A 26,299-nucleotide genomic window follows, 5' to 3' on the forward strand; every position below is an offset into this window, starting at 1 on the left:
ATAGCAGAGGGGGAGATATGTGTCGGGAAGAGTTAGGGTCATCGCACATGGGTCAGGTCGGAGGACGTGGAGCGTTGAGGGGGGAGGTGTGTTCCACGGCTAGCCATGGAGCCCAGACTTGACTGAAGACGTGGCCTCTATCGTGGAGGTAGTACGTAATCTCCTCCATAGCGGCCACGTGCCAAATCTGCTTCTTGAGAGCCAAAAGGGATGGAGGTGAGGTCTTTTTCCAATTAAGGGCTATGAGTGATTTGGCTGCTGTCAGGATGTGGGCAGTTAATTTCTTGGAGAATTTGTCCAGGTCTTGGGGAGTGTAACATAAAAGAAATATCCAGGGATCTTTCGGGATAGGAGCTTCAAAAAGGGTATTTAGGAAACTATGGACTGAGTCCCAGAAGGTGGTGATAATCGGGCAAGACCACCAAATATGAAACATCGTACCCCTTTGGCCACTGTCCCGCCAACAGCAGGGCGAGGAAGAGGGAAACATTCTATGGAGTCTTGTGGGAGTGTAATACCAACGGTAATAAATTTTGTAAGAGGTTTCCTTGAGTTTAGTTGATATGGAGCATTTAGCTATCCCCAGTCTCATGTCCTCCCAAGCCTCTTCATCCGGGGGAGGACCAAGGTCCTTTTCCCACTCGTCTTCAACTATAGGCTTTTTTTATGCACACAGTGGCATTTTGTAGGCTGAAACCACTGACCTTTTGATATCACGCAAACATAGGGCATTATTGCTTAATTAATAGGTTGCATTGTCATGAATATTGGCAAGTTGTGACTTATTTACCATTGGTATTGAAAAAGCTAACATATATTTCATATTTCATTCTAGAAAAAAATCAGCCATGCTGTGAAGAATGTCTTACTCAGCCAAACTTAGTCCTGTGCCGACTGGTTCTCCTGCACTCAACCATTCTCTACAAGGTTCAAAACATGGGCCGATTATGCCACAGACCCCACAAGGGATAACCATCCAGCTAACTAAAGTGCATAGTGAAGAAAACTGGGAGGACTTAGATGAGAGTGAGCTCATCTTTACGCTGGATCAAGATGAGGATGAAGTGGTAGCAAACTCTGTAACGGACAAAGCCACAACTCCAGTGTATGGACATTCAAGTGGGCAAGATAGCACTGTGGTCAATGAGCTGGCACTGGCTGCTTACGAGTGTGCTGGTGATGTTTTGCTGTCCAATGAGACTCAAAGATGCAGTTCCCCCCTGCTGCCAAGCTCACCCACATCCAAACCGCTCATCAACTTAGTGAAGTCGGTCTCAACGGAAATTGACGTCAAGGACCCTTCACCTCACAAACCTCATCTGTTCGTGAACTTGGTCAAGTCTATCTCCACAGAAATTTCCAGGTTGGAACCAGAAGTAACACAGTCCAAGTCGGACTCTAAACTCAACGTTCATCTCTGGAGACAGATAACCCAGCCCAAGAGCAAGAATGGGGACTCTAGGACAGCTCCCTCGTCCCCTAGCATGTCACCTTCTGAAAGCAAAGGAATGTTTTTCAATGTTCTGGAGGTAGAAGCCAAATTAGAAGACACCAAAAGGAGGTTGTCGGAAGCTATGCAAGAACCCTTGAGTATGCTCAGTAAAATTATAGGTGAGGAGACAAGCCCAAGCCCTAAATACAGAACTACGTGCCCAACGTTCTCTAACCAGGAATCCCCAACAAGTCAATTAAGGGATCATAGCCTTTTTGAATCAAAGAACACCATTTCAAATTATGGAAGATTAGAAGAGGGGGAAATTGTAGACAGTGGTGAGAGCTCTGAAACTGACCATAGGGAGACACCTAAAAACTATTGCAAATATAAGATTTGCTCTTACGGTGACATGATCCAGGTTGTAGAACTAACCACCAACGAGGAAGTAGAAGACCAAGGTTTGCCTCAAACCGTGGCCACCTGCCAAACTCCTTCACCTAACAATGATGTGCCATGCAGTGCTCTGGTCTGTGTAGCCATCCTGGCCTATAACTTTTTCATCTGGCCTCTCCCTGCCTATATTTCTGGCCTCTTTATGGGTATTGCTAGTGGATTTGTTTTGGGATTTTTCATGGTATTATTGATGGTCCCCAAGCCTTCCTATTCCACCAGACACAAGCGTCTCCTGCAGGAAAGTTCTAAATCACTACTAGCGACACAAACACTCCAGAAGCTAGGTGTGCTACAGGTAAGACATTCTACGGGTGTATCACTGACTGTAAAGATTATATTTTGTAAGTTTATAAAATTAATTAAAGGGCTTTAATTTCCCAGCGTAAATACGATCACTATATATATATATATATATATATATATATATATATATATATGAGAGCTAGGGAAATATTTGAATGGGACAGGTGAAAGTGGTTTGTGATTGGCTAACCTCAGCTTTGGTCCAATCACGTGCAGCCTTCTCCACTATTTCAAATGGCCTTTGGAAAAATCACTGTTGAATACGGAGATTGGACTTTATCCTGGGAGAGCGGAGAAGCCCTTTCAAACATAACATTTCCCATGGTGGGGAGATGATATTTTTCTACTAACCTGTATGTGAGTACTTACTAACACACTGGAGGTTAATGACTAACATAGAGGCAAAACTGCCTGTAGTAATCCGTCGCAAAGCAGAAAATAATGCTGCTATCCACGGAGACTGCAATAAACGGCCTCCTATAGTCCGCTCTTCAGTCGTATGTGATATAAATACAAGCATCCACCAACAGATTTGGGACTTGAGAAAGGTGGGGGTTTAAAATATCACCCATCATACTTATTAAGTCTCAAACCTTATACATTTCCTAAGTACGTGGGCAGCATGGTGGCTAAGTGGTTAGCACTTCTGCCTCACAGCACTGGGGTCATGAGTTCAATTCCCGACCATGGCCTTATCTGTGAGGAGTTTGTATGTTCTCCCTGTGTTTGCGTGGGTTTCCTCCAGGTGCTCTGGTTTCCTCCCCAAAAACATACTGGTAGGTTAATTGGCTGCTAACAAATTGACCCTAGTCTCTCTCTCTCCGTCTCTCTGTGTATGTTAGGGAGGATAAACTGTAAGCTCCAATGGGGCAGGGACTGATGTGAATGAGTTCTCTGTACAGCGCTGCGGAATCAGTGGCGCTATATAAATAAATGGTGATGATGATGATGATGAAGTACTTTGTGTACCTCTATATAAACCTTCATGAGTGATAAAAGCTAATAGCAGATTGGTGGCAATTAGTTACTGCATTTGCATCTACTAGTAATTAACCACTTGTACGCTGGCCTTTGTTGTCTATGAGATGCATTGTTGGTCACAAAAGGACTTTTCTCTACCCAGTAATAGTAGCAGTAACAACTGCAGTCGGTTTATCACACTGACGAGAAGACGCACAAAAACCATGGGGGCGCTGGCAGCGTAACATGAAACCCAGGGCACCAAGTCATTACCAAACGTTACTCATCAGGTTTCACGTCCACTCACCCTAGGTGCCCACATTTTACTATTCTGTCCTCATTGTTGTGCTCACCGGGTCCCTGCCGTTGCCGGTTGAATGCCGGGGTGTCTGGTAGCTGCTGCAGCTCTTCACTTACCCAGCAGGACAATTAATTTGGGGGGGGGAGTTAGATTTGGGCCTGGCATGTAGGACACGTGCCAAGTGACACCACTGTTCAATCAAACAATAAATAAGGTCTATACATTTTATAATGAAAGAAGTTGCCCCAACCTGAATCTGCAGCTACGGTGGTGATTAAAGAGAGACGATTAACAAAATATTATTATTACACCATAGGTGAGGAAATGGAGCTTTGCAATTTATTTATTTACATAAGAAGGCATGGAGATGATGTTTATTGTTTAATACGGATGCATCTGCTTTTCAAAAAGGCTTTAAAAACTCACCTTTTTCTTAAAGCCTTTCAGTCTCTCACTTAACTTCCTACCTTATATTCTGCCTCCGTCCCCCTACTCTCCCTCTCTCCCCTGTGTCTCTCTGTCTGTCCACCCCTCCCTTTAGATTGTACGCTCCTCTGAGCAGGGCCATCTCTCCTCCTGTTTCCACCACTCCTAACTCTGCTCTCCAGCTACTTAGCCCTCCTCCTCGAGGACCCTCCACCCCCTGTCCCCTCTGGGGGTCTCCCTGTCTTCCACGCCCTCCTTCTTGGGCTCCGTTGTTTGCGGATCCTCCCTCCCCCTTCCCCCGCCCTCTCTAGCTGTGCATTGAGCTTACTGAGTTACTGTGCTTACTGTTTACTGTTACTGTGCTGTCTCACCTTGTACTGTAACTCGTTTGTCCCTGTACGGCGCTACGGACACCTTGTGGCGCCCTATAAATAAAAAATAATAATAATAATAATAAAATATGCACTGTCTGTGGACAGTATGTTTTTACATTAGGTAGATCCCCATTGCTGTAGTTTTTGGCTAATTAAGTGGTTTATCGGTGTCCAGATGCTCTCTGCAGGCACTAGTTTCATTACTATTTTGAAAAAATAACAAATGAGACAATCAGTTTTCTTGCTGAACACTAGAAACGAAAGAGAGAGAGCCGGGTAGCAGCTCAGAACCAGGAGATAAACATTGTATAACATGGACCACAGGGGGCATATTGACAATCACAGAATGTGCAATAGACTCTGCACAGAAACAAGATCAGCTCTCACACAGTGTGAGAGCTTAAGACATTTGATGATCAGGAATGTATAGTTTGCATACACCATACTTGCCAACATGGTCAAGATAATTCTGGTGAGGTCCGGGGTGAAGGTGGGTGCGTGGGGGCGGGGCTTGAAGAATCGCTTCATTAGCACTGCCCACAAAACGGGCATCACTACTCTGAACCAATAAAAAACAGGGGGCGGGGCCACGATGCTGGGTCCATGACATCACTAGGCCCCGCCCCTCAGTTTAGTTTACACAGCCGGACAGGATCAGGGAGAATTGCCTACTCTCCCGGGAGTCCGGGAGAACTCCCAGAAATTCGGGAGTCTCCCGGACATTCCGGGAGAGTAGGCAACTATGGCATATGCCATAACACTCTACCCACACACATTTCTTACACCCTCATGCAACTATGAACGCTGATGAGAGATACATTTCCCCATAAAAATATAAATACATAGGAGATTGTACAGGTGTCCAAACTATTTTCCCTGAGTGCAAACTGCCCTCACACCCTCTCCTGTACACACTCTTTGTTGCTATTTCTTCACATTTGCTTCTCTCACAATAGTGTGCACCTCTCTCTATGCTGCAAACAATGGGAGTATCACTAATTAATGGAAATCATTGCATAGGTTTCCTGGGACTGATTACATGACGGAATAGAGCAAACAGTATCAGAAAATGAGACCTGACTGCTCTTGTAGAAGCACAGTGAGCTTGTATACACAGGGCCTGAATCTTGTACAGATGTACGTCCATTTGCGTGAATAGCTCTGGGGCCGACCTAGACTATTTTTTAGCGGGGGAGGGAATTTTGCAGAGCCACACCCCTCCTTCACTCTGATTGGTTGGTCCAAGTTGGCCCCCGCCATTATGCCAGTGATGCTACTGCATGTAACTCTTGTCCAAATGCAAATGACAGGGCTGCCTACAACTTGAACAGCGGACCAGGGGAGGGAAGGGGCGGAGTAACGTAGGCAGCGTACAGTACAGGCAGGTGTGGCCTGGGTTTCTCGTTAGTATACTTGCTTGCCATATGCTTTGCAGCAACTACAGGTAAGGGACCTCAAACAAGCATTACATCACTGGGGGCGGGGCCAAAATGAGGCGCATCGCAAAGCCCCGCCCCCTCCGTCCGTACATTCCAGGTCTAATTTTATTGAAGTGGGCAGATGGGCCAGATGCGGGAGAATCGCCGGCTCTCCCGGAAGTCCTTGAGACTGACCCGAATTTCAGGAGTCTCTCGGACATTCCGGGAGAGTTGGCAAGTATGGGTAAGGGTGACAGTGATGACTGACACAGTATAGTCTTTGTTTTCAACAGTACACGTATGTGTGCCACTAGATAACACAGAACATGTGTATTTAAGTAAGGGAGACTAAAAACCAATTGTGTGCACAGTACGCATTAAAAGCATCTTTATTTATGCATTTAATGTTAAAAAAAATATATATATATTTAAATCTATATTGTTGTTCATTTATTTTATGATATTACATTTTTTTGAATGCATTCTAATGTGACCTTATGTTGTACATAAGCATGTGTGTATACTGCAGTCTGTTCTGTGTGACTGCACACGGCAAGTCATGTTTTGGCAGCGCGTACTTACACCGAGGTTGAAATGGAAACGCATCATGATATACGTTTGGATTTGTATATGATGGAAACTACGCTCAGGTTCCGTGCTCTTTTTTTTAAACACAAGTTGCGTCCAAACATGAATCATGCCGAAGTGCCTTAGTTAGAGCAGCGAACATTCCTGGGAGTAAATTTATCAAGCTGGGGTTTTGAAAAGTGGAGAAGTCGCCTATAGCAACAAATCAGATTCTAGCTGTCATTTTGTAGAATGTACTAAATAAATAATAACTAGAATCTGATTGGTTGCTACAGGCAACATCTCCACTTTTTCAAACCTGAAGCTTGATACATTTACCTCCCTGCAGTCAGGACGAAGGTCCTGGCTGGTGGTGCAGTCCATTAAATCTGGAACTGTCCCGCCTAAATCGGGACAGTTGGGAAGTACCCATAGATTACTCTTTAGGCTGGGCACACGCTACAGAAAATTTCTCCCATTGCGATATCACTAACGATTTTACCAACGACTGAAAATAAATAAAGTCCCGATCAGCAGCCGATTCATATGTACACACTATACACGTTCTACAAAATTTACCTTCAGATCTGTGCTCTTCATCTGTCATAGTCATCAGCTGAAAAGATGGTGACTCTGCACACCCCATAGAGATCTATGGACACTGCCGGTCCTGAGTGCGTACACACTGCAGAATTGGAACGACATCGTTCCATCGTTGAACGAGATTTTTAGTCCAGTTTAAAAATTGAATCAAACGATACAATGTGCTGTGGAACGATAATCGTTCATCATTACAGTGTACACACTAATGTGATATCGCGCCGAACGGTCGTTTATGATGTGATTGGCCCAATAATCAGCTGAATACCATGTAGTGCATACCCAACCTTACATAGCTTGTTATATATCTCTCAATGATATCACAGATAGGCAAACTTCAACTTTGCGGCAAATGTCTCCCATTGTAATTAGGTTTCTGTATGGTTTATCTTTTGTTCTCTGCGGACCTGCCTCTGGAACGGCTCACCTCAGTCTCCTGGAACATGATAAATACTCCAGCATGAAGTAATTCTAAGGATGACTGCACACTTTCAATCACTTCACACTTTTTCTTAAGAATGTAATTTAGCCGTGGACACAGGCCGCGTATGGGCAGAGGCTGGAGCAGATGCACGGGGATGGGGAGGGGGGGCTTCTGCTTTTGTTGGTACTGCAGAATTGATGGGCGATATCGACAGAGTACACATGTCACTAGAACATATAAGGTTATCACATCACAAGAACGCATAGTCTCATCCAGTTATTATGCAACATTTTCTGGGAACACAAGCTGCTGTGAGAGACAGATTGAAGCTTCAGTAAGAGGCAGAACTTTTACATTTATATATTTCAATGATAATATTCTATGCAGTAATGGTATTATGCGCTAGTTCTATTCTACATTGTCCTCCTTTTGTATACACTGCAGCTAAAAGTTCAAATAATACGTAATAGCACAGTTGGCAACTACTTTGGCACAATCTCACTTAATGTAATTCTCACTTTTTTACAGCAAAGTGACTGCTACTGTTACTATAAGAACCAGCTTGGTGCTAATTAGAGATAGGGGGGGATTCCACCATCAGACAACTTTCATCTATTAGTTTGCACGTGCCCAGTTGAAACCTTTACTAATGACATTGCTTTACATAGTTATACTTTATGTCAGCCAGGCAGAGCCGTTTATTTTCGTTGCTCTTGCATACAACACAGAAAAGCGCGTTTCTCCACTGCTCTGTAAAACGCGCACCTTCCTGTTGCCCAGCTCCTCTACTCTGCCTGTGCTTACTTCTGAGCCTCCGCGAATGTGACCATCTGCCATTGAGTAGATCTAGGCTCCACTGAGCATATCGAGGCGCTGGTCAAACCTGCGTCAGCATTGCGCGGCAGAGAACCCCTTTTCTGTTTCGTTAATTACATCCAATGCATTTAGTGACAGTTTTAGCAGGGTGTATACAAACCAATACAGCTGATGCCAGACTTATGCCCAGTTGTGTTTTCTTTGTAGTCCGGCAATAATAGATATGTCTGCAGTTATAATGACGTCCAGTTCTTAGGTGGGGAATTCAATTAGCCGAACATGGCCGTTGTGCCTATTTTCAGGTACTACAGCACCTTAATATCGCGGATTTCTCCACTATGGGAGAAATCCGCGATGTTACATCACCGCGGAGTGCCTTCATGACCAGAAGCCAGGGCCGTAATTAGGGTTGTGCGATAGGATCAACCACCCTGGTGACAACGCGGGGGGTGCAGTTTATGAATATTTGGTGAAAATTGAGGGCTAGGGGTGCAGCAGGCGCTAAAGTTTTAACTTACGGCTCTGCCGGAAGCACTCCGCGGCTAACTGACTTCCCATCTTAAAAGTAAATGTGTTAGGAATCAGTGTGCTCTGTTATCTTTATGTATGTGTAGGTCTGATTCCTATGACGTTTATTTGTTTCTGACTGCTCGTTACTTCTGAGCATGTGCGAGTTTCTCTTCTACCTCTGTGTAATTACTCAAACTCATAGATAAGTCACCGTGTCACTGAGCTCCTGAATATTCACACTGCTCCACTCACCAAAGGTCACAGTGCTTTCATCAGCATCCCTTCCATAAATCCTCTTATAACAAAAAGTAGTGGGGTAATTCTAACAAAAGAGCCCAGTTTACACCGATCATAAATAATAGTGGTGACGCAGCGCAGTGGGTGTGGCTAGGCTAGTCATTTTGTTTGTACTGTAGAAATCGGAACAGCACTTGAATGTAATGTAATCACTGAGATAATCATTTTTTTGATTGGTTCCCAGGGATGGATGAACGAGCTGTTTTCTTATGACCCTGAGACCTACCACCCAGCTCTTACCCACTCTGTGTTCGTGGTACTGGAAGGCACAAGCTTAAAACGCTCTTATTCAAAGAGCAACCTGCCTCGGAGGTCCACCTTTGGGGAAGAGATTCCGGACTCTGTGTTTGTCAGTCATGAGACCAATGACTTGAGCCATGCCCAGGTAAGGACAGTCAATGGCAAGTTATATTGGTGTAATGTCAGTATCACTAAGTCAAGCTGCTGTATTTGAAATAACTACACGTTACATAATCTATATGCAAAAGGGATAACTAACATATGGGAGGTAAGTCACGGGCGTATTGCTTTGTGAATACTACTAGAATGCAGCTTTTCTCTACGCTGACAAGTGTAACAAAAACAAAAAACAAAACAAATTTGCGTAAAAAAAAAATAATGAAGTATATTTCCTGTGTAGACGTAATAGTACAGCAAAGTGTAAATCAATAATTGTAAGATGCGATTATTTTACCTTTAATATTTGAATTTAATTGTTATATTATTGTCTAAGGAGAGCTCCATTGTGCAGTTTTAGCATTGAAAGATCTCAATTCCTGTAATAGAGTTCACTTAACGCCCCCAGTGCTATTACATTATATTGTTACTGTTATTTTGATTGCTTTAGGTATTTCTGTATCCCCATGAACTGGCAAACAAGAGACTTTGGAATAAAAAGTATCCGATCTGCATCCAGCTCTGTGACACAGAAGATCTGGGTGTACAGACCCTGGAGCCAGACAATGTGAGCGGAGAATGTCAGAGACAGGATCCAGCGGACTCCCAGAAGATACCTGGGGAATGTAAGGCAGGGACATTATATCTGTTTGGAAGAACAGGGAGAGACAAGGAGGAATGGTATCAACATCTAGTCAGAGCCTCTCGTGGGTCCATGGTTGGAAAGCAAGATGCCAGCAGAAGTGACAGCAAGACAGGTAAGTGGCCTCTGATTAATAACTACCCCTGTCCCGTACCTGTAATAAATGGCTGCACACTTGCTCAGACTCTTCTTCTATATCCAACTCACTCAGGGTCTCTTCTGAACCCTGTATCGAGCCCGCCCAGCTGGGGGGGAACAAGCAACAGCAGCGGGGAGAGCACGGAGGAGTTTCCCTACACGATTAAGCCAAGAGAATTGGCTGGGAAAGTCAGACAGACAATCCTCCTGGACTACACAGCCTACATATCCCGGTTCATCCCAACAGAGAAAACAAGCCCCATCCCCAGCCCTCAGCAGAGCGAGGCCAGCAGCCCCACCCCACGGAAAAAGGTGGTCTTGTATTTTCCTTCATTCACACGTTTCAAATCGAATGATTTGGTTTATTGTATTGAGCTGATCCATGTATCTCTATCAGGGGCAAATGCAGGATTTGTAGAGGGGAAATTCCACACCACGCCGCCAGTGGGCGTGACCAGCGTGCATGGGGGCGTAGCTATAATTTGAGACAGTGCTTGTCTGCTCTCCAACTCTTCCTATCCCCCTAATATACATGAGCAATGCTGCGTGCACTACTGGTGGTGCACGCAGCTCTCCCTTTTCAAGCAGAGCTTTGTGAAGCGGGGGCAGGGTCCAGCCACCTCAATTATACTGTTGGTAACCAACTTCATCCCGCTAGCCACGAGCCTTAACTGGGACTTGTAGTTTCACAACAATTGAGAGTCACACGTTTTCAAAGACTGCTTTAACTTGCAATTGAAATCTGCTTAGTTAGGCCCAAGAGGGTTCCATTAATTCCGGAATTCCGGAAATTAATGACAAAAAGTACAAATCTCAGCATTATTACAAATATTTTACAAATTTTGGAACATCAGTGACTTGCGTTCCTAACACACTATCAATCCCGGTATAGCAGCTATATACAGTCCTGGAATTAACAAACCCGGTATAACTGCTATATACAGTACCTCTACTTCTCTATTCCCCACCCCCTACCCCCTGCACACAACATTGCCTGGGGCCCCAATGCTCCCACCATGTAACATCTGTATAATAGAAATGAATGTATTCTATCAGCAATTACAAATGATGTGTGTCATCTCATCCTCTAGTGATTCCTAACCAAAAGTCTCAAACCTAACACAGTATTTTTCGGGCTTTTCACCCAGCACCCTGCGGAGAACTCTCTTCCCAGTAACCCCCACGTCTGCTGGATAAACGCCTTCATCGGACGGACATTTTGGGACTTTCTGAGGGAGAAATATTGGGAGGATATAGTGGCCAATAAAATCCAGAAGAAACTAACTAAAATCAAGGTGGGATTTTTACCTAGGCATCGAAATTCACTGTATGGATCTGTTTGCTATGAAGCGTCTACGTGGTATCAATGATTATATTGGTAATGACACACACTCACAACTGACACCAAGCAGGGTCAAATCTATTATTTAAAAGGAGGATGAGAGTAAATGTTACAGATGCTGCCATGTTGACCACCTCAGCCGCACACAAAACTTAAGTACAGACGCTGCAGTAACACCACTGACCAGCAGATGGAGACGCAGAGCTCTTCCATTGATTACCACGTCTACGTCCCCTAAGTTTCTGGGTTACCATTACCAAAATGAGACTGACTCAGATTGTATTATTAATACTGTATCTAATAGATTAATATAGAAAACGAGTGTGTCATTTATATACCCTGCATTTTCTTACGCAGCTGCCAAACTTTATGAATGAACTGACACTGACAGAACTGGATATGGGGACCTCACTGCCCCAGATTCTCTCTATCTCTACCCCCAGTGTAAATGAGAGAGGTAAGTGTCTCTGGAGTTACGCACCTCCCTATATCACTATTGCTAAATGCTGCAAGACCTTCATCTGGATTATTATTATTATTACCATTTATTTATATAGCGCCACTAATTCCGCAGAGCTGTACAGAGAACTCACTCACATCAGTCCCTGCTCCATTGGGGCTTACAGTCTAAATTCCCTACCATATACACACACAGACAGACAGACATGGGTCAATTTGATAGAAGCCAATTAACCTACTAGTATGTTTTTGAAATGTGGGAGGAAACCAGAGCACCCGGAGGAAACCCACGCAAACACAGGGAGCACATACAAACTCCACACAGATAAGGCCATGGTCGGGAATTGAACTCATGACCCCAGTGCTGTAAGGCAGAAGTGCCAACCACTGAGCCACTGTGCTGCTAAATCCTGCAAGACCTTCTTCCGGATCTCTCATGAATAATGAAATAGATGATTCTTAATTGAATATGCAGAGTACAGTGTGGCTGTGATACCGCCTGCATCCCGGGGACCTCACATTACCCCTTGAGACTATCGTGCATGCTCAGGAAAGGCCCCCTCTCTGCTCTTTTCAGTAGGGGCCCCGGGAGGACACATTGGCATTGTCGGGCCCCGAGCCAAACTTTGATATGGGTCCAACGATTCCCTATTCCACCCCTGCCTCCAACAAAGGGATGACGCTTTAATGTTAATAGAATGATAGAGTTTCCTCCCTAACGCGTTTTGCAGAAAACATCACTCTCTTTCCCAAAAGAAACAGCATATTATTAGTAGTAAGAAGTAAAACTGGTCTGCTATAAAATAAATTTTTATTAACAGTACCGTTTATTTAGTCATCTGGATTGTGTGACAGATATTTACAAAAATATGGCATTATACTTTAAGCAAGTTATTAAATATTTTAAATAAAATCAGAGACCTCAATGTAGTTTAGTTCATGCTTTATTGCATATATTTTATGATTGATGAGGCAAATAAATTGATCCATAATTTGAGTTTTTACACAGAGACCAATGATTCTTACAACACAAGAGCGTTTAGTAAATAAGGGCCTCAGTCAAACAGATCAGTCATGCGGATGCCCATTAACGGGCATCAAAAGTTCTTGGTGTATAAAGCAGCTCTGTGCATCTATTTATAATCTAGCTACAGATCGAACACATTACACTCTCTTTAGGCTGTAATAGCTTTCATGGAGGAGTAATGCACAATAGTGGAATGAGACCATGCACCCCGAATGTACAGAGCCGTGGTTTAAGTTGCACTCCGTTAAGGCAGAGGCAGGAGTTACCATTGGTTACAGGGAGCCTTTGTTGTTTAAATGGCACACAGGGAACGCAGCAAACCCAACATTCCTAGAAATGCAGCCAATCAATTCACTGGGAACTGATGACATCACTGAGGGATGAGCCACTCTATTCTCCCACTGTATGTAGGCAGCAGGTACACTTTAAGGACAGATCGTAACATTCCATATTACTTAGTTTAGGTTGAATAAAGACATATCCATAAGGCTAAAATCTTCATCTTCAACAAATCCAACTTGATCCACAAGAAGGCAAAAACTCCCTATAAAATATAGTCACATATTGAGCCGCATATATCTTAGGATCCGTGCATCAACCTTATATGCCATTTGCTTCCGTGTTTTTATCCATGTTGTTTATGTGCAACAAACGCCTTCGCTATTAAGCATCAATAAAACTTAACAAACCTCTCTAATACAGCAGAAACTACTCTCTGGGGGGTATTCAATTGTTAGCGAGATCCCCGGAAAAACGAGCGCTCGAAAAATATTACCGTTAATACGGTAACATGCGCGTAAATACCGTTAATACGGTAGTTTACTCGCTGAATTTCATCTCGCAGCTCAGGTAACTGCGAGATGAAATTCAGCGAGTAATTACCGTATTAACGCTAATATTTTTCGAGCGCTCGTTTTCCGGGGATCTCGCTAACAATTGAATACGCCCCTCTGTCTCGTGTGCAAAAATAATGTTTTCTTACACACACACACACGAAAGCATAATATATGTCCGAGCGATGAAGAAAGCACCAATCAGCTTCAGCGGTCCCATCACAAGCAGCTCATTGTATGCGGTCACTAGTGCCGGAGATCATCGTCATCTGCTATTTATACTTGCCCCTGACTAGCTGCATATAACATGGCTTTCTCAGGCGTGTATACATCTTATACCCGTGCGCAATTGCTCATACACTACCTTACTGTACTCTGCCTACGTTACAATGCCCCTACCCGCCTCTCCAGACGCAGGTTGGCATAATAGGCAGAATGAGGCACATCTGCACGTGCACCCACCTTCCGATCATGCGGAGCGATTTCAAACATGGCACGCTCTGTAAACTAAGGTACGTCCCACTACACATCAGCCCCTGTGTCTCTGCTGCACCAAACGAAGGAGGGGAACAGTATTCTGGGGGACATAAACAGACCCACATACTGAACACTGTTAATGATCAACAGTAACACCAATTTCTGAACTGTTATCCCTTGTGTCATTTTGGGGATTAGTCAGGAGCAGCTGCTGCCTCTGGCAAAGGACCATGCCATGTGCGCGATATTAACCGCAGCAATTAAAAATCATTATGAGAAAATAAGTCATTTTACATGCCAGAATTGCAAATTACAGGCCAAGCCTTTATCTCAGGATTATACACTTTGAAATACCATTAACTCCTAATGTGCCTGGATTGCTGTCACATCACAGGGGTGGCAGGAGATAGACAGACAGTTAAACAGATTTTTTGAACACTATGCTTAGTAGACCAATCTATGACTGTGTGTGATAGGATGGACCGCCTATGCCACCCTGTCTGTTGTTGCTGGGAACCGGCTGGGCTTACTTTGCCACAGTCCCCTTTCGTTATTCCGAATACGCCCCTCCTGCCGCAGTAGGAGGAGCCTGCTGCCACCACTGGGCTCCTTTATGTGGCCCAGAACCACGTTCCTTCTGGGTAACTGTTACTGCTGGGGAACCCCTTTGCTGGTGTACCTGGGCTGGTAACTCCGGACCTCTTACTATGGATCAGGGTGCTGTGGATGGATCCCCCCTGGCCTATCACACTGGCCAGAGCTGCTGGGTAGCAGGCAGAGCGGTGGTACCGGAAAAGCTGGGTCCAACCTCAGAAACACCCGGAGAATGGATTAGATTTAGGGTCTAATCTGCAGGTCACAGGATTACAGCAATATTGAAGAAGTTGTCAAGCAGGGTCTTGAAGCAAGTGATGTTTATTTGCTCTCACACTGGTTGAAGGTACCAGGTGATCAGGTCAGATGGAACATCAGAATGATACATTTCAGTTTACAAGACAGTGCTCTTTATACTGATTTGGACACAGAATCAGGATGCAATGTGTTTACATGCATTGCAAAGCTAACAATATTTACGCTTATCTGTGATATCTTAAAAATTCTGTGATGTTTTGCATCTTGTTTTAGACACAGGAAATCTAGCAAGTGAAAAGGTCTAATTCACATGAATACTTTCTTCAGACAGTAGCAGAATACACATTCCCAAAGAAAGGTACAAACCCCCAAACAAGTAATTTCCCCACTTCACGATACACAAAGATTTTCTAAACAAAGGTTCAAGGTATCAGATATATACATCAGAAATAAGGCATTTTCTTTAGCAATAAATAAGCTCCCTGCGCTATTGCCTTTAAATAAATTTATACCAGAAGTTATTTATAAGTGATCAAGTCACACCTTGTATCTATAAACTGCAATTATTCTATGTTTGTCTTCATCAGGGCTGTGGATGAATATGGATGTCACTTACAGTGGGTCTTTGCAAGTGACATTAGAGACAAAGATGAACTTATCCAGGTTACGAAAGGATGCAACATTGGAGGAACGTGGACCATCTGAAGGCAGGAGACATAGGTAAGTTGGGAAATCACCAACACAGCTATGTATCTGTCATGCAAACAAACATTTACTTCCTCTTGTCATTCTGTCCCTGTGCAATAGATGGAATGATTTACAATTAAACAATGTTTCATTTTTAGGTTAATTTCTACAGGCCTGTAAGGTAACAAATATGTCACCACAGGGGGTAAATATATTAACCTCTGATTTTTGCAAGTCAACACTATTCGGCGAGTTTGCAGTGAAAATTTAAAGCGGCAATGGCTTCAAAGGCATTGTTTTGCCTTTAAAGCCATTTCCATTTTCACTGCAAACTCGCCGAATAGTGGTGACTTGCAAAAATCAGAGGTTAATCCATTTACCCCCAAGGTCTTATAATGAATATGTTTTACTTTGGTTGGATGTGCCTTGTGCTGAAACAGGCTTTCTAGAAGCAATTAGACAAGTGGTGGAGAAAAAAACAAAACTGAAAAGCATTAAAATAAGTGGGAATGTTTTTTGCCGAGTACAGAAACTGCATAGTCAGGAACAGTCATTAGCCTCAATAAAGTCATTTTATTAATTTATTCTTTCTTTTCACTGTTTCTTTTTCTCTACTCTATATGAGATTTTACACCTGCATGACACACACCACAAGGTTAACGTCATGCTTACACACACACACACGCACGCACGGCCAGGTCTTCAGCACAAGAATTTCCTATTAGGCGTGATATAATACAGCAGATATAATTAAAAGTAATGTATGAATGAAAGTAACAAGTAATTATTTAAAAAAATACGCTACAAAATCCTATAATATATGTATGATTAATGCAGAGAGCACCTATCAGCTTCAGAGGTGAATATGTAATCGGCCAATCAGAAGCAGTTAGCTAGCGCTGGCGACTACCGTCATCACCGTTGTCAGTGTGTATTTGCATCTTGCTCACTAACTGGTGCAATAGATACGGCTCCTGACTGGCGTAGATGTATCTCCGTGCTGGCTTGCCTCAGCCGCATTTTCGTGATTGCACCCTTACTGTTCTCCGCCCATCTTAGACCTCCCCTCCCTCCTCAGGCTGGAGGTCCAAAAAAACTAAATGGGGCCTAATGGATGGAACCCGCCTTTACTCTCCATTCATAACCCCAGGAACCCTTTACCAGTTTTTACTGGAGATGCTCAGGCTCGGTTCCCCGAGAACCGAACACACCCGAACTTAGCAGAGCCGAGTCGGCTCGGTACTTTCGCGCGACCTCGGAATTGAAAACGAGGCAAATCGTCATTGTTACGTCATCAGATCTCGAATCTGGCGAGCTTTCGATTCTACCGCCCTCCATGGCGATCCAGCACCATTTCATTGAGGGACACAGAAGGGGGTAGCACAGTTCTTAGCAGTCTCTAATGCAGTTGGGCAGCGTCATAGGTAGAATAGAAAGAGGAGGGGTAGCAGTGTTATTTGAAGTCTCCAGTGACATTCAGGAGAGCTCCATTGCGAATTGTCATTGCTGAAATAGAAATAATAGGTCCGGCATGCTTGGGCTTCTAAATCTGCAGTCACATTATACTGTGTTATATAGGTAAAACACAAAGAGGAGAGCTCCATTGCTCCATTGCTAATTGTCATTACTGAAATAGAAATAATTAGGTCTGGCAGGCTTGTTGTGACCTGTGAGGTGGTCAAAATTGACTGCAAATGACTTGAAATTAGTGTTATGTTAGTGTTATGTTAGGTTAATAATAATGTAGGGGGGGAAGCAAAAATATGTGGTTTTAGCAGAAAAAAAATTATGGAGTTTACAAAAAAAACAAACGGGATCCAAAATCAAAACACGCAAGGGCGGTTTTACTAAAACACGAACTCATATAATAACTTATGCTTATCTCTTCAAGAATAAACGCAGACAAGACATAGCTTCATTTAAAATGTGTTGTATGATTAACATTCTAATTGTAAAACTTATGCATAGATTATAAAACAGTAAACAGTGTATTTATAGAAACTCAACAGATTTCGTTTCATACAATACATTGCGGTCAATTTCCTGTTGTATAAATCTACAAGTCATTGGGACATATTAAATTAGAATTTGTGGCCCTGATTACACACCGCTGCGCCTATAAAGTGCCATTACGGTACCGCAACATTGCAGATTATAGTGGTGGGCACAGAAATCCGCAATGCTGCGGTACCAGGACCCATGCGGCCAGTGTAATCGTAGCCGCAAATTCTAATTGAATATGCTAAAGCTGTGTGTGTGTGTGTGTGTGTGTGTGTGCAGGGTGAAGAGGGGGGAAACCTGTGGGGGAGAGAGAGACACACAATCAAGCACACATTTTAACCTTACAAATATTCTCACCTATATCCCAAAACTTGTACCATTCTACCAATTATCCATCCATATCATTTTATTTCACTTATCTCAGCCAAAGTCCAACAGCCATTTTGCAAGCATGATGCTTCTAGATCCATTTTTTCTCTATTGTCTAAATGTAAGGTGGGGTTATGGATGGGGAACCTGGGACAGGAAAGGAACTCACACTTACCCTACACATCGCGCCGGTCTCTGTCGTCCTTGCAAGAGTCTCCCTTTTCCTCAACGCCGTCTGCGCAGAAGGGGGGGATGTCCGAGTACCCGAACGCAACAGGGGAGAGAGCCCCTTGTCTCGTATGTCGGGCACTCATTTTGCTGTAAAGGGGTGGGGTGAAAGGCAGGGAGGACAGTTCCGCAAGGTGATTGCACCATGGGGAACAGCCCTTGCCAAGCTATACTCACGGCAGCTGGTCCACTACCGCGACTCCCTCTGTCCCTGCTGGTCCAGGGGGTTTCTCACTGGCTAGGTGTTACGCTGATGGTTTGTTCACAAACTTACAGAACTAGTTGGCAGAGGTCTTCATCTTTAGCAGCCGCCTTTCCCATAGAGCTTTATACGCTCACCGGTACTCAGATGCCCCCTGGACTTACCTCCAGATGTAGTGTAAGTTTGTAATACAAAACCGTAGCGGCAGGCCAGGAGGCAGCGTAGATGGCAGCGGATGGTCAGACAAAAGCAGCGGTCAGAGGTCACTAGCAAGCAGAATAATCAGGTAACACGCCAAAGGTCAGGGTCACAGGCAATACAGCGGGGTCCAAGGTACAGGCAAACGAATCAGGGTCACAGGCAAGCAGGCAAGGTCCAAGGTACAAGCAGGGGTCATACACAGAAATTCAATCCAGAAGGTATACACCAAACAGCACAGGAGCAGGTTAGCAGACAGGGAACTGGAAGCTATAACCGCCAGTGAGGCTCAGACCTCACTGCCTTAAATAGTACTAAGAGCCAATCAGGACAGAGGAGAACAGGGCTGACAATCAGCCTCAGGAGGCTGTTGATTAATTACTAGCTAGAACTGGCATAGATAATAACATAAACCAGGAAGCATGTACAAAAATATAAATGAACCAGTTTAAATCATATGAGAGCTCCCCCTGGCTCGTGACACTACGGTCTTACAGTGTCCTTGTCTGCTGACTGATGCCTGTAAACAGAGCACAGACTCCCTACCTAGGCTGTCCCTATTCTAACTGCTGCTACGTTTCTAAACTTGCTCGCGCACCAAACCCTGACAACTATGGGGCATGCACAATCTGCAACAAGAGATACAAAACACAGCAATGATACAACCAAGAGGACAATAGGGATAGAAGGAGAGGGTAAAGTATGCAGTTACAATACAGCATATAAACACTAGGCGATACAATAAACACACTCACTACGGGCGTTAGGCTAGGGGTGGCTTACTAACGTGTTCCTGGGGTAAGGGGTATAGACCGATGGACGTAGGGAGGCCAATGGGCTGAGATTGAGGCCTGTGGGCAGTGGCTGTGAATCAGGCCTGTGACGGTGAATCAGGCCTGTGGGCAGTGGCTGTGAATCAGGCCTGTGGGCAGTGGCTGTGAATCAGGCCTGTGGGCAGTGACTGTGAATCAGGCCTGTGGGCAGTGACTGTGAATTAGACCTGTTGGCAGTGGCTTTACTGAAGATTTTCACATCTCAAATTCTTATTCTTCTGTCATTCATCCCATTCAAGAAACAACAATTGTGGGGTCACTGGGTTGATATTGTACAACAAAATCTCAACATGTATCTAAACCACTGGGCAAGTTTTAATATGTCACATAATTATTATTATTATTATTATTATTTTATATAGTAGACGTCAGAAGGGGCCTGCAGAGCTGTGCGTAATAATCTCTTCATGTTCTAAACATATGCAATTTATTTAATGACAATGACTCTACCAGGAAGGCCCAGTACTTTTTTTGTTGCAGTCTGTGTTCCCTTCTGGCATTTCTTTGCCACAAATATGCACCAATAAAGGTTTGTTGAGGGGCAGGATCTACTTTCTTAGAGGTGCTAGAGGGTGCTGTGGGTTTTGGTTGATGGACTATCCTGTGTCTATCTCGTGATGGTTCATTACACTTTGGGGTATATTTACTAAACTGCAGGTTTGAAAAAGTGAGGATGTTGCCTATAGCAACCAATCGGATTCTAGCCGTCATTTATTTAGTACTTTCTACAAAATGACAGCTAGAATCTGATTGGTTGCTATAGGTAGCATCCCCACTTTTACAAACCTGCAGCTTAGTAAATCTAGCCCTTTGTCTTTATGCAGTCCTCTTTATATAGTCCTCTTTATGCAGTCCTCTTTATATAGTCCTCTTTATGCAGTCCTCTTGAACACAAGTTAATCCGACCCGTCACTGCATTCTTTAGCTCAAGAGGACACATTAAACGCTGCATTGTACAAGTTTTAATTTTCTCGAAATAATTACATGGTGCTTGTAGGCTTAATTAGACCTTCTGCTCCATCTCACTTTAATTGGGGCATGCGATGATCACAGATGTGCAGATAAGATCACAGTTAACCGCTTTAACACAGAGCGGATATTTGTGATTTACAAAGCAGCTGCAGCCGTATGCACAGTGGAACAGTGGTCAGCATTGCTTTCTCAAAGCACTAGGGTCTTGGCTTTGAATCCAACCAGGGCCCTATTTGTTCTTCCCATGTGTGTGTGGGTTTAGTCCTACAGGCCAAAAACATACGGATAGGTTAACTGACTTGTAATGAAAGTAACCCTAATGTCTGTGTGGTAGGAAATATAGATTGTAAGCTCCACTGGGGCAGGGACTGATGTGAATGTTCAAATATTCTCTGTAAATTTCTCCTTAATATCATACTTACCTACTTTCTTCAGCTCCCTTCCGGGAGCCAGCCAGTGGAGGGGGGCGTGAAGGGGCGGGGTGGCCGAAATCGCGTCATTTCGGCCCCGCCCCCTGTGACGTCATGACGCAAATTGCGTCATTTGACAGCGGGGGCGGGGCCAAACGCCGCGATTCACCGGGAATCGCGGCGTTTGGGATCTAATTCTGCCCACTTCACTAGGAAGTGGGGCACTTCCTAGTGAAGTGGGCAGAATTCGGGAGATTGCCACACTCGCCCGGGAGTCCGGGAGACTCTCACAAAATGCGGGAGTCTCCCGGACATTCCGGGAGAGTTGGCAAGTATGCTTAATATCTATATATATATATATATAGGTTATTTCAGATCCATGAATTGGAACAGGGGGTGTGTTAATGATATAACAGGGGTGTGGTCATGCCCAGGGGGTGTGGCTACCGCTCCAGAAATACTCCATATACAGTCCATTAATTCTGGTCTCCAAAACTGATTTCTTAATCTCAGCATTTCTTATAATCTTCTCATTACCTGTAGCTGTCTTTTAAAGGCTAATTCCAGATCTGTTAAAATGTTAAATGTCAGCGCAGTGGCCTAGTGGTTAGCACTTCTGCCTCACAGCACTGGGGTCATGAGTTCGATTCCCGACCATGGCCTTATCTGTGTGGAGTTTGTATGTTCTCCCCGTGTTTCCGTGGGTTTCGTCTGGGTGCTCCAGTTTCCTCCCACATTCCAAAACCATACTAGTAGGTTAATTGGCTGCTAACAAATTGACCCTAGTCTCTCTCTGTCTGTGTGTGTTTGTTAGGGAATTTAGATTGTAAGCTCCTATGGGGCAGGGACTGATGTGAGTGAGTTCTCTGTACAGCGCTGCGGAATTAGTAGCGCTATATAAATAGATGATGATGATGATGAAATGTCAAAATTAATCTTCCACCACTCCTTACCCGAATTGTCAGTGTTCCTCATCCGAGACCTCTTTACACTCTTAAAACGGGCTGCCTCATTCAACCTACTAATGTAGTTACCATTCAAAGTCCCAATGCAGGAAATTATATTGGTGCTTTGAAGCTGCGTAATGACACAGCAGACCGCACCCCTTACAGTGCACCCTGCAAGTAGGGTCCTCTCATAATAAGGACTATTCTCTGCCTGAAACCTTTTCAACCTTCATTTTTTGGCTGTTAAAAATGGGACTTTGCGCCAGTATTATTAGTAGGTTAGAAACATAACGGAGAAGGGGAGAGAAAAAATGTTACATTTGGGCATGTCCATGTTATTTCAGCTGGAAAATAATTGGGAAAAGCAGGATGGGGTTAATATGGATTGGGTTATAGACAGTTCTTAGTCCGCAAAAGATTAACCTGTTGTGGGCCTTAAGCTGCGTTAATGTTTTTAAATGGTACCAGAAGCTGGTGGCGGAATACTGGTCCAGAACCTTGCTGGCAATGGCTGCCAGCGGATCCGTTGGCGGGAGCAGGAACTATGGTTCTTGGCACCATGATCATTACACATGACCTCAAATGTGTAACCCCTATTGTCACAGGTTGTGCGGGGCCCCAGTGTTTGCACAAATCTGTTTTGGTGCATCTACTTTGTCTTATTCAACTCCCAACATGTAAAAGTGTAAATGGGGACAGTCAGATGAAAAGGGAACATGGTCACACCACTCTGAGAGCACGACTGCATTATATTGGGCATGCCCCGCCCCCCTTCACCCCCTAAAAGCACTCCCACATTCCGCACTCTCTGGTAGCAGATGCACTCAGTTTTGGGCTTGATACACTAACAATCCTCCTAGTATGTCTCTCAACTACATCCCGTTTACGGGCCTTCTCTAAGCACACACCCCTGGTCAGCCACTAAACAAAGCTATCCCACAGCTGGAATTTACTCACCCAGTCACCACTCCCATAATTTGCATTGGGTCTATTAGAGCTAAAAATAGGGGAGCCCTATTGGAGTCTGAAGTCCCCTCCTGGTGATTTGTCCAAATTTGCTAAATGCCCATAAAATAAAAATATATTTAGTCCAATAAGCTACCAAGTCAGAGCCCTATGTTTTTTGAAAACAGAACAATATACTATTTGCATACTTATAAATAAATGTTTTATTTGTTGTCTTCAATGACAAGAATAATAAAGTTAGTGTATGACTTTTGAACAACAATGCCTGATTAGTGCGCTTTGGACGTAAAAGAGTTAATGCATACACCCCCCAGGTTATTATAAATACTATTTGGGGAGCGGAAGGGGGCGGTAAATGTCAGCTGGTGAGAGGATGTAAATTGGGAACAGTGGAGAGATTGTGAATAGCTTGGAAGCAGAGCTCTGTCAGGGGAAGAAACAATGCACAAGGCTGAGGAACTGTCTGATTCAGCTGGAAAGGGATAATTAAGAGAACTGCAACAAGCTTTACATCGTAACCACTGAGCCAGAGAGAGAGAGTGCACCTGTCACATGAGACTGCCCAATATAGCAGCAGCATAACCAGTTCTTATAAAGCATCTTCAGCAGACCTCACATAGTCCAAACTAACTGGGAATTCACAGGAAAATGTAGTGTATTTCTGAGCAGTGCATAGCTGCTACTGACAGCAGGACTGAGGTACAGAAGGCTCTACAGTTCTATAATCATGTTTTTATTCAAAATAAAGAGGTACATTTCCATTTCCACACCAAGAGCAGGGTCTAAATCTTTTCAGTCACGAGGGGCACATTTGGGCATCAAAATGATCATTTTGAGTTTCCATTATATGATCAGGGGGTATATTTACTAAACTGCGGGTTTGGAAAAGTGGAGATGTTGCCTATAGCAACCAATCAGATTCTAGCTGTCATTTTGTAGAATGTGGTAAATAAATGATAACTAGAATCTGATTGGTTGCTATAGGCAACATCTCCACTTTTGCAAACCTGCAGTTTAGTAAATATACCCCCTGATCTGATTTCATGTCAGCAATCTACCAGGAAGCAAGTAATGGCCCCTGTACTTTATACTTTGGGTGTCGATGCCCCTCCCCTGTGGATGTAAACTTCACAGCTTATTTCAAACTGGCGGAGCTGGAAGGGGAGAGTAGAGAGCAGCGTGGGACAATTAGAGCAAGCAGGGATCGCAGTGGATGTGGCAGAATGAGTGTGAAAGGGAAATTAAACAATATATATATATATATTATTTCATCGAGCTCCACCCCAAGCACATTTCTTAGATTTGGGTGGAGTTATCCATTAAAGCGGTATTTAAATACACACATCTCACTCTTCAATCAAGCACATAACATCCATATGGGACTGAGGGTGGGATGAGCACTCTATGGTATGTAACGGCGGGATAGAACTGATAGAGCTTTTTCGTTCAACCTGTAGGTGGCAGCATTGATATTAGGTCCTATGAAAATATCATAATTTTGGTTTATTTTTCTATAATTGTCATGTGTTGCAGTGCAATGATGCCAAGAGCCAGGATCTTCACAGATAGTGATGAGGAGTCCTCCAGCGCTGGCTCATCGGAAGATGAAGAGATTCCAGTGGCAGAGACCTTGACAGACAGAGCCAACCTCAATAATGCAGAGAGGTGTTGTAAACCATTATAAGGGAAACGCACCTAATAATGCCTCAATAATTATAACAATGTAATACACATGGGATGTTGACAGACAAATATGTAATATATAACAAAATATATACTTCTATAACAAATTTTGGCATAAAGAGTTGATATGTATTTATTTATTATATATTAAGAACGCGTTTTTATTACAGTGGCCTCTGGTTGCCAGAGGGAGTCTAAATTGGAATGTTGGGTGCAACCTTCTCAATCATTATGATTGACAGTCCCAGCTCTCACTACTCTCCAACATAGGACTAAAGACTTCTGGGTAGTGTAGTTTTTTTTTGTCTACTAATGCTAGAGACAAGATTTAAAACTAAAGTGAGTATTACTGGGTACAGAAGCAGAACCTAAACTTTTATTTAAAATCCATTGTAAAAAATAATCCGGGAACAACTGTTTAGAATTTGTTCTGAATTCTGAGAGCAAAGTAACGATGTTCTACAGCTGAATATATTTCTGCAGCTTTACAGGAGGAAACAGCACCAGCCGTAAGATCTTACGCTTTGTAGATAAAATCGCCAAGTCTCGATACTTCCAAAAGGCAACAGAGAATGAGTACATAAAGAGGAAAATGGAGGAGGTATCCAACACCCCCCTGCTTCTGACCGTGGAGCTGCAGGAGATAGAGGGGACTCTGGCTGTGAATATCCCCCCTCCGCCTACAGACCGAATCTGGTAAATGTTCACACTGCTCTGCAATCACCAGTTGTAGCACCCATCAGCAGTTCAACCACTGACCTGAGCCACAAAGCATACAGACATATAATACTGCAAGTTAACCCTTGCATGATACTCATGCATTCTAGTCAAATCAAGCTACTTAAGGTGTTAAAAAGGTTCTTGTCATGCATTTGGGCCATAGCCCAGGCCTCAACCACCAACCACTCCCCACTGTCACCCCCGGCAACCACTCCCCACTGTCACCCCCGGCAACCACCAACCACTCCCAACTGTCACTTCTCCTTCAAGAAATATATATATATTTTTTACATTTTTATAAACACTTTTAACAATTAACAAATTAAATTAACAAATTAAAAACATCTTAGTATACCAAATTTCAGCCCTTTCTGAATTTTTTTTTCCACACACACTAAGAATTTAGTAGGTCAGTGTATAACTCCGCCCAGCAGGTGGCGCTGCAGCTTGGTTTTATTTTTTCCACACACACAGACAGACAGACTAACACACGCCACTAGACATATATATATTAGATGTCTTATCCAACATGACCTGACCACCGGATATGATCATAATTCAATTCTATTACACTCTATACAGGCATATTACACTATGTCTTATCCAACATGACCTGACCACCGACATGATCATAATACAATTCTATTACACTCTATACAGACATAGGACACTACACCTCCAACATGACCTGACCACTGGACATGATCATAATACAATTCTATTACACTGTATACAGACATAGGACTTTACACCTCCAACATGACCTGATCACTGGACATGATCATAATACAATTCTATTACACTCTATACAGACATAGGACACTACACCTCCAACATGACCTGACCACTGGACATGGTCATAATACAATTCTATTACACTCTATACAGACATAGGACACTACATCTCCCAACATGACCTGACCACTGGACATGATCATAATACAATTCTATTACACTCTATACAGACATAGGACACTACATCTCCCAACATGACCTGACCACTGGACATGATCATAATACAATTCTATTACA

The 26,299-nt window shown here is 43.5% G+C and overlaps 1 protein-coding gene across 2 annotated transcripts in view; it reads left to right on the plus strand.

Moving 5' to 3' along the window:
• The window catches only part of LOC142097451 (testis-expressed protein 2-like), a 46,902-nt gene that overhangs the window by 16,525 nt on the left and 4,078 nt on the right, over positions 1-26,299 (plus strand). For both annotated transcript variants that reach the window (XM_075179296.1, XM_075179295.1), the window contains exons 2-10: positions 836-2,183; positions 9,069-9,269; positions 9,732-10,038; positions 10,135-10,373; positions 11,210-11,356; positions 11,761-11,860; positions 15,639-15,771; positions 24,398-24,529; positions 25,031-25,243. In XM_075179296.1, the coding sequence (XP_075035397.1) occupies positions 861-2,183; positions 9,069-9,269; positions 9,732-10,038; positions 10,135-10,373; positions 11,210-11,356; positions 11,761-11,860; positions 15,639-15,771; positions 24,398-24,529; positions 25,031-25,243 (2,795 nt within the window). In that variant the 5' untranslated portion in view covers positions 836-860. The remainder of the gene's footprint in view (positions 1-835; positions 2,184-9,068; positions 9,270-9,731; positions 10,039-10,134; positions 10,374-11,209; positions 11,357-11,760; positions 11,861-15,638; positions 15,772-24,397; positions 24,530-25,030; positions 25,244-26,299) is intronic.

This window comes from Mixophyes fleayi, chromosome 7 (genome assembly GCF_038048845.1).
Source record: "Mixophyes fleayi isolate aMixFle1 chromosome 7, aMixFle1.hap1, whole genome shotgun sequence".
Classification (NCBI taxonomy): domain Eukaryota; kingdom Metazoa; phylum Chordata; class Amphibia; order Anura; family Limnodynastidae; genus Mixophyes; species Mixophyes fleayi.